This window comes from Lissotriton helveticus, chromosome 7 (genome assembly GCF_964261635.1).
Source record: "Lissotriton helveticus chromosome 7, aLisHel1.1, whole genome shotgun sequence".
Lineage (NCBI taxonomy): Eukaryota > Metazoa > Chordata > Amphibia > Caudata > Salamandridae > Lissotriton > Lissotriton helveticus.
Window position 1 is genome coordinate 920031623 of NC_136068.1, and position 9613 is coordinate 920041235.

Consider the following 9613-nt stretch of genomic DNA (forward strand, 5'->3'; position numbering starts at 1 on the left):
CCTTTAGCAGGTCACCCGGGAGAGGAGAAGACCTGTTTGACATGCCAGAAATGGTTCTGGTGGAAGGGCGTGACTAAAGATATTGCGGCATACGTACACGCCTGTCCTACATGTGCCAGACAGAAGTCCGTACATTGCGGACCTGCTGGTCTTCTTCAACCATTGGCTCTTTAGACAAGCTTTTCACTAAATCCCCATTTATTCACGTCCCCAGGTGTCGCTCTCTGTTTTTCTTAGCGCCAGGAAACCAATCTGTGGCAGTGCGCTCAATAAATATTTTTTAACATAACATAATGTAACATTACCTGTGCCCAATAGTCCTTGGTCTTCCATTAGTATGGATTTTATCACTGATCTTCCATTGACCTGAGGGTATACCACTGTATTAGTAGTAGTGGATCTATTATCCAAGATGGCTCATTTCATCCCTCTACGAAAGATACCCACAGCTTTAGAACTCACCGATGCCTTCATACAGAACATAGTGAGACTACATGGATTGCCTTCTGTTATCATATTAGATAGGGGCCCCCAATTTGTTTCCAAATTCTGGCTGAATTTATGTACAGCCCTTCACATAGATCATCGATTATCATCCTCCTATCACCCTCAGACCGACAGGCAGACAGAGAGGACCAATCAGACCTTAGAATAATACTTGAGATGTCTGATCACTACTATTACTGGTGATTGGGTTCAGGCCTTACCCTTGGTGGAGTTCGACTATAACAATTCTATCCATTCTTCATCTAAGATTTCCCCTTTCTATTTTACCTTTGGCTACCATCCTAAGTTTCTACCATTAAAACTACCTCCATCAGTGTCACACACGCCTGCCGTAGTTGATCACCATACACATCTCTTATCTATTTGGGAACAAGCTTGTCAACACCTGATAGAGGCCAAGAAAGGCATGAAAACTCAAGCTGACAAACATAGACGTCCTGCCCCTGTGTACGTTATTGGTGACCTTGTTTGGTTAGCTTCAAAAAATCTCAAATTGGAAGGGCCACGTAAACTACAACCCAGATTTGTGGGTCCTTTTCCAGTTTCCAAGATTATTAATCCTGTTGCCATCAAACTAGACTTGCCTCCAGAAATGCATATACACCCTGTCTTTCACTCTGACTTATTAAAACCCTACCAAACCCCCTCTTGTCCCGAACCCCCAACTCTTCCCGTTATTATTGATGGTAACTTGGAGTATGAAGTGAAACGCATCATAGACTCCAGAAGACTGAGAGGTAGATTACAGTATCTCATAGATAGGGTAGGCTATCCCCCAGAAAATAGATCATGGGAGCCCGCAGACCAGGTACACGCCCCTTTATTAATCAGAAGGTTCCACGCCCTACACCCCTCTAAACCACGCCCTGTGAGGAGACTTTTAGGGGGGGAGAACTGTTAGACCTCGTATCCCACTTACACTACCAAGACCATAATGCATCAGTAAGGGGTAGAAAGTGTGCTGTTCCATACTGTCCTGCGATTGGTCAACCAGTAAGAAGGGAGGTTCTTAAACCTCCTGAGAGGTAATGGCGGCGCTTGGCTTTCCTTTCCTGCCCTGCTTCGTGCCGTTGTGGATCTTTGCCTGTTTTCCTTCAATTCCTCCGAGTCAAGCCCTGTCCTTTCAAGAGAAAGGCTCCTGTGTCTGGTTTATTAGCAGCAAGCAGTGTGTGACAAGTGCTTCTGCCTGGCTGCTTTAATCTGGTGAAGATATCCGTCTTGTCCCCGTGAGTTCGGCATCTCGGATCTCCGTGTGTCCAAGGACGCTAACTGGACCAAGATTCATCGCGCCCCCGTGGAGAAACGGGCGCACACGATTCTTTGTTTTTGTTTTTTTTTGTTTTTTGTTTGGTTAACCATTTTTAAGGAAACATTGTTGCTCGCCAACAAATGTCAGTTCCGACTTTTCAGCGCTGACCCGCCTAAGATATTTGGAACGCCCCTTGCACACCAAAACTTACTGTTTGCAAGACTTCTCAGCGCTGCCCCGCCTGGGTTCTCGGAAAAGCTTCTTGCGTGTGAACCTTATCGCTGCCCAGTCCTTTTCAGCGCTTCCCCGCTTGGATTTTGGATTTTGGAAATACTCACAGCGTGTGTGTTGTAGCACTGTCGTGCATCTACCCCCACAGACTCTCCAGGATTTGTTATACCCTCGCAGCTAGAGGGGAACATTTTAGAATCCATATATTGCTGTGGCAAACCTCGGGTGAGATTCTTGCTAACTCGAACTCTGGAGATATACTATTATTTTTTGTTTTGAGGAAAGATGGAATCTTTCCTTACAATTGGTGACTATAACCAGAAACTTCATTTCAAGAGACCAAGACATTCAGTAAATCCTCTCCTATCTGGTACGCTGGTAAGTCTGGGGCGGCACACGGTAAGGGGTGAAGAGTATTATAGCTACCTATGTAGATTTATGTCAAACCTTTTATGTTTTTTCTATTCTTTTCCCATTGTAGTTCCTGATTCCACATTTTGGTAGGAGTCGGTCCACCCATCCAGCCTGAGACTCTCCAGAGGTGGACATATTGTCCTTGGTCTCTTCATTTTCGGGAGGTGTTCTTTCCTCACTGGTGTGTTCTTTGTAACACGGAGAGGGAAACACCTTTGGGAAAAGTTGAGGCATTGGCTTCGCTCCTGGGTTCATTGGATTGCTGCCTGGTCACTTTACAAGCCCGACAGTAGGGGGTATTACTGCTGCTCCGAGTGTTTGGTGGTTATTCACTTAAAGAAATAAACATGTTTCACCATCCTGGTTGTGTTGAATCGTGAACTTAATACATCATCAGCATATAGCATATGAAAAATATTAAAGCCAGCCACTGTGGGTGAATGCAAATTAAAAATGTTTAAAGCAGTAGTCAATCCGGCAACGTATAAGTTAAATAAAAGCGGAGCCAATACATAGCCTTGTTTTAGGCCATTTCATCTATATAGAATATATAGAATGAAGGTATGTACTTCTACACATACTCATAAAAACCTTTGTGCATTGGCCCCATAATGTTTTACTTTCTACTGATTTTTATGGTGCTTTGTGGAATGATAGTACATGACGATATTCACAGTACTGCTGAGTTTGAGTATTGGGCCTCGTCTGTGTTGTGGGTATATATTCTTAGGTTTTATTAGAAGCTATTAGTGCTGTTCTGAATGTTGGTAGTTACTTCCTGCATGTCTGTGGTTGCTTGTGCACCTATGTCCTTGATGTGCCATACAGTACTAGTTCTAAGAAGCACCTTGGTGCCACCTCCTAACCACAAGGAAACGCAGCATTTAAAGTTTTTGAGTTAATAAACGGTGGCAAAGGAAATGTGGTGAAATGTACAGAAGCCAGTGCCGATCATCGCAATTTACAGCAAAATCTAAGCTATTCATTCAATGTCCAGACAAATATATCAATAAGCACATCCATACAGGCTCAATATAAACAAAAAATGAAATAAATGAATAAATACATATTGAAGAACTCAACATGAGATTCCCAATTCCATGCTGCCAAACGCAACAAATGAACACACATTGAGGCCTGGATCACTTGGTAGAGCTGGCCGTGGGATTCTGATCCTGGACTCCAAGCGTCCTGCTGAGACCGTTTTACCTGAAACCTACTAGATTCTGGCCTGCACCCTGCAATTCATCTGGATCCTACTCACCGATCCTGCTGCGCCTAATGGAGCAGGGATTTCTGGAAATAAAACCTGCTCGGATGAAACCTTCCATGGTGTGAAAATCATTGCCAAAGTTTTGAAATTAACTGGAAAAGTATTATTAACCTTTAGTTTTGGAAAAGAAAATAAGAAAGGTGCGTGAAAATGATAATAGGTTTAAGTAGGCCACAAACAATTCCGGTACGAAAAAGACAGTGAAGAAGGAGCAAATATGGAATGAAAATGTGTTTATTGTTTATCGTTAATTAAGCCATATTATTACGTAGAATAATAGTTTAAAATGAATATGTGTATATTAGACTAATGGGAGATTGAAATGAATTATGAAATGGAGCATTTATTTTGAGCAAATAACTGAATATGTTTATTTTTCCTGGAGAAAATCTGCACGCTTTACAAAGAAGGCCTCAAAGCAGCTATTAGGGTTAATTTTGCTTTAAGATGAAGAAATGCAGAAAAATGTGTTTTATTCTTCATAGATGACTATTGTGTTCTTTCTTGTTGATGGCTGCTATGTGTTTGGAGTATCAGCGGAACTTCCTACTGTCCTAGGAAATGTTTAATTTTGTGGATAACTGTTCTAGTAAAATGTTACATTTATTCGAAAATGCGTGTGTTGAGGAAGGAGAAGATTTTGTTTCCTTTGTTGAAGGACGATAATGACAGCGTTAAACTGAACAAAGAACTTTTGAACGAGAATAGCGATGGAAGTGGTATGACTTAACACTGTGCTTTTAGACCAACGAGGAGAGAGACTTTCCTGGATTTTGATACAAGGGTAGGGACGGACTTTTAACTGTAGGGTACAATTGTGACTGATAGAATCCATGTTTTTGGAATGGTCAGGTTAGAACGAGACTTCTGTATGAGGCGTTCATGTGAGCTGTTTCTTTGAGATTCTTTGGCTGATGCTGTCTGTGAGCTGACTCCTTAACTCCTCTCCTCATACCTTGTGAGGATCACCTCAGCTTTCCCTTCTGGCCTTAGGGTGAGCACTATAACTATTAGCACGCTGTGCTATTGTTTTTCTTAGGTTCGTATGAAATTATTAATTTGTATTTGATCTTATAAAATTGCTCTTTTGTGTCTTACACTATCCATTCAACTCTTGCTCCTTAATTGAGATGTTATTGTGAATTACTGAAATGTGTTCTCTTGTGTGGGGATTCTAGTTCGATTCTGTATCTTTGTTTGACCATTTTTTATGCTTTCAAAGAAAATAGATAAAAGCAAAGTAATAGAGAAACTGAGTCTGTCATTATTCATTATTGTAAATAATGAAACATACATATAGTTGTATATAGTGTGGTTTATATAGATAGTCCCTTTGTTTTAGGTCCTCAAGAGGGGAATATTCATCTAAATCTTTTGCAAAATCCCCGTTATACTCTCCGATCGGTCGGAGGACCTGATGTTAATATGGGGCAAACTTAAGTCATATAAATAGAGATTTTATCAACTGTATCAGCGCTTGGTATGAATGTTATACACTCTGTTTAGTTAGTCCAATCCCCTTTTCCGCTGTGCCACTCGCTATCACGCCTTACTCTTAATGAGCCCTGGTCCTACATGTTAACCTTGGAGCTTAATGCTGCTGCACACTGACAATGCACCGCAAGCACGTGCCTCCTTAATCCTACCACGTCCTGCAGGCTGATCTCCCCACCAGATCATGCAACCCTAGCAAGCCTGCACCCATGCCCTGAGGGTGCTGCCCTCTGACTCTTCACCCTGACCCTGCTCCCTGATCCCGCTTCGTGGTCCAATGCACCAATCCCTGCGCTCTGACACAGCATCTCGACTCTTCATGCTGGCTGTCTACCCGAACCCTACCTCATTCTGCAACCTGATCCAGAAACCTCATTCTACCTGCACACTCATGGGTCAACAGGATTCAGGCTGAACCTCTGTACCTGGTCGTGGCTGCACAAGGGTGCTGCAGACTGCACCCTTGTGTACAAGTGTCCTAGATGCCCTGGGTTTTCACACCCTGATCCTGGCTGCGCCTGGTCCCTACTGCACCGTGATCCTTGCTGCATCCTCACCCTTGCGGGAAACTTCCTTAACATCGCGGTCAGTACACCGCGATGCTGTTACATCGCAGTCGTTACAACAAACGCGATGTAACCACGCTATGCCATTACAACGTAAGTCTTTACATCGACTTGAGCTAGATGTCGAGCTAACATTACAAATAGTGTAGTTTACTATCCCAACACCTTCCCTATTGTTAAGTGGACTGGAGTTGGAATAGTAAATTACACTTTTCTAATGTTAGCACGCCATCTAACGCAAGTCGATGTAAAGACTTGCGTTGTAATGGCATAGCGTGGTGACATCACAGTCGTTGTAACGACCACGATGTAACAACACACTTTGTACTCACTCACGTTGTAACATCATACATCCCACCCTTGCTGCACAATGACACCAACCCTGCACCCTCGTTGTATACAAGAATCCTAGCTGCCCTGTGATTTCACACCCTCATCCTGGATACACCTTGGTCCTTGCTTCATCTTGATCCTGCCTTCTTTCCGAAACCGAATGAACTGTTTCCTCGCTGAGCCCTGTCCTGGCTCTATCCTCTGATGGGTAAATCCTGATTCCGGCTGCATAATGACCCTGGCAGTACCATGATCCTGTCTACTCTTGCCCTAGACCAACTCCACGTGCGCTGTGATACTGCCTAAATTCTGACCTGAAAGCCCAGAACTTGGCTACACCCTCAAATCATTCTGTCTGTGGCCTACTCCTGACCCCAACCCATGTCTGCGCCCTGACTGACCTTTGCTCTGGCTGCACCCTATCTGGACCCTCCTAACTGGCATTTGCTCTAGCTGTATCCTGGCATGTCTGCAACCTGCCTTGATTGCCGTTGCTCTGGTTGCACCCTGCCATAACTGGCCTTTACAATGGCTGCATCTGTCCTATAAGCACCCTGCCATGACTGGCCTTTGCTCTGGCAGCACCCTGTCCTATCTGCACTCTGCTGTGACTACCCTTTGGTCTGGCTGCATCCTGTCCTATCTGCACCCTGCCATGACTGGCCTTTTCTCTGGCTACAGGGGCGCTCCTCCATTAGGGTGGAGGAGCGTTGCCCCATTGCTTTCTCGCACTGCCTGAAAGCAGAAGGATATGCCTGGTTGGGGGCAGGTGGGTGGGCAGGTCAGGGAGGAGTGGCTTGCCCAATACTGTGGGCCCAAACTGTTTGGCGGCCCTCTGGGGCCGGCCAAACCAGTCATGCGCACTTTGGATTATCTCTATGTAGACTAGCCTACATAGTGAAAATGGCCTCCACATAGGCGCCTGGTTGGGCGCCATCCTCACCAATCACAATGCTGCCGTTACAGTGTTGTGATTGGCTTAGGGGAGGGGAGGGAGGCTGTCCTCTTACTGTTCCTGCCGGAGGCAGGAGAGCAGGAAAGCAGCAGGAAAACACAGGACCTGGCCAGGAGCAGAGGCAGGGCGGGAGCGGGTAAGGTATCTGTTTTTTTATACATTTTTAAATCTCCCCTCCCCGAGCAAACCCCCATGCAACTCCTCCACCCGCCCAACCCACCTGTCCCCCAACCCACGAGTCATGCCGGCCGCGACTGTCTGGCTGCCCATTGTCCTATCTGCAACCTGCCATGACTGGCCTTTGCTCTGGCTCCACCCTGTCCTATCCGCACCCACCCTATCCTATATGCACCCTGTCATGACTGACCTTTACTTTGGCTGCACCCTGCCCTGTCTGCACCCACCCTGCCCCATCTGCACCCAACCTGCCCTATTTGCACCCTGCCGTGACTGGTCTTTGCTCTGACTGCGCCCTGTCCTGTCTGCACCCACCCTTTCCTATCTGCACCGTGACGGGCGTTTGCTTTGGCTGGACCCTGTCCTATCTACACCCACCCTGACCTATCTGCACCCTGACGTGACTGGCCTTTTCTCTGACTGCACCCTGTCCTATCTGCACCCACCCTGCCCTATCTGCACCCTGACGTGACTGGCCTCTGCTTAGGCTGCACCGTGTCCTATCTGCACCCACCCTGCCCTGACTGACCTTTGCTCTGGTTGCACTATGTCCTGTCTACCCCCCTGCCCTGACTGGCCTTTGCTCTGACTGCATCCTCTCTTGGCTGCTCTGGATAGCCACTGCAGTTTAAACCCCGTGGTCTGCCTGGGCCTTGTTCTGGCTGCACCTTACCTTGGCCCTTCTCTGGCTGCACCGGTTCCATGATGACCCCGTGATCTGCCTGGAGCTGGCTCGATTTGTACCCTGTTCTCTCCTGGATGTCCACTGTCTTCCCAGAGGTATCCATGTCTGGAGCCAAATTTGGCTACCCGCAGCCGTATCTGCAAACTTCCCTGGTCGGACCCCGCCCTGATTCCTCCTTTGGCTGCGCCCAGTTGCGGCTTCACTTGCATTGACTGGGCCTGCCCCTGTTGCACCCTGTCCTGACTGTACTCTGCCCTGCCTAGACCCTGGTCCCGTCCTCTTACTCTTCCCGGCTGCGCCTGCACCCTGCTCCTGAGTCAGACAACCCGCCCCCGTACAGATGAAACCAGTGCCGAGGAGGGGCAGCTCCCAGGGGTCACTCACCGTCATAGTTGACGAGAATGATGGCCAACATGTAGTCCTTCCCCAGCATGGTGGCAGCAGGCGCGCGCTGGCAGCAGCAGCAGGGGTCGTGGGTGTGGCGGGTCCTCCTGTGCTGGAACCAACAGGGAACAGTGAGCAAACCCGGGAACAGGCGAGAGTGAGCGAGCAATGGATGCGGAGAATAGAGGTGGAGCGGGAACAAGGGTAGGAAGCAGGCAGGAGGAGAGGCTATGAGGGATGGAGGAAGCAACGGGAGAAGTAGATGCTGAGAGGTGAAGAGGCGGGAGCAGCAGGCAACACACAGCAGCCCTTGTAAGAGAGCTCGAGAAGAGGCAGGGGTGAAGCAGGCAGGAGGTGGCGGGAAGGCAGCGCGCGAGATGCCTGAAAGCAGAAAGTGTGGCCAGGTATGATGGCAGTAGGTGGAGGGAACCCGTGGCAGAGGGGAACTGCAGGTACTCACCCACTCCCTCCCGCTGCAGTACAAGGGCAGGCAGCAATGCGGGGGCTCCCATGTGCCAGGGAGGCAGGAGAGCCTGAGAGCAGCCTGGACCACGGGAGGTAGGAAGATGGAAAGGGCGGGGGAGGGATCCGGGCGGAGCTGGAGGGGAGCTGTCCAGTGCTGATCTCTACCGTTGCCGCGCTGCCACCAATAACGCGGGCGCTCTCTCTCGGCATCAGGAAATGCAGCATCCCTGACACAGGGTGGTCACGGTGCACCGAGGAGATGCAACAGCGGAGGCTGGCACACTGCGCGGGAAATCACACAAGCCATTTAGAAAGCGCGCGTTGCAAACGCTCCAGATATTTGCAATATTGCACTACTATTTTCATACTTTTCTGACTAATATATACCTGCATCAGAATGCCTTGACTAAATGTAGCCGGCAAGTTACGCTGCCTTTAAGAAACCCGTCGCTCTGCTCCTGAGCTGACCGTTTGCTACTCGGGACTATATTATAATGTATTTGTTATGCATTATTGTAGGTTTGCGGGTGCGAATTGACATAAAACGAAGCAGCAACGAACAGAGGTTGGGGGCAGAGGGCGCTGCGGTTGCTTTTGATGACTAAGAGTTACCAGTCATTTAAGTGACTTGAGCAGTGATCTCATGGTTTTGCGTGGGTGGAAGTAGCAGCTCTCCTGCCAGAAACTGCCCGCCTCTTGGCGTGCGTTCAGAAAAGCATTCCACAGTGGTGCAGAGCGTGCCACAGGCATATACTGTGCACGCCTAAATGCCTCCATCTCTAGAAAAGCGTAAACCCTGAGAAGCTTGTTCTATGCGCTTAACTTTAAAAAAAAATGTATTTATTATTTTAAACCAGAGAACCATCATGATGCATGAATT

General features: G+C 47.7%; 1 protein-coding gene across 1 annotated transcript in view; it reads right to left on the minus strand.

The window, feature by feature from the left end:
- The window catches only part of APBB3 (amyloid beta precursor protein binding family B member 3), a 222114-nt gene extending 213322 nt beyond the window's left edge, over positions 1-8792 (minus strand). The window contains exons 1-2 of the mRNA XM_078653428.1: positions 8729-8792; positions 8269-8380 (exon numbers count right to left, since the gene is read on the minus strand). Of these exons, the coding sequence (XP_078509554.1) occupies positions 8269-8317 (49 nt within the window). The 5' untranslated portion in view covers positions 8318-8380; positions 8729-8792. The remainder of the gene's footprint in view (positions 1-8268; positions 8381-8728) is intronic.
- Positions 8793-9613: the final 821 nt, after the last annotated feature.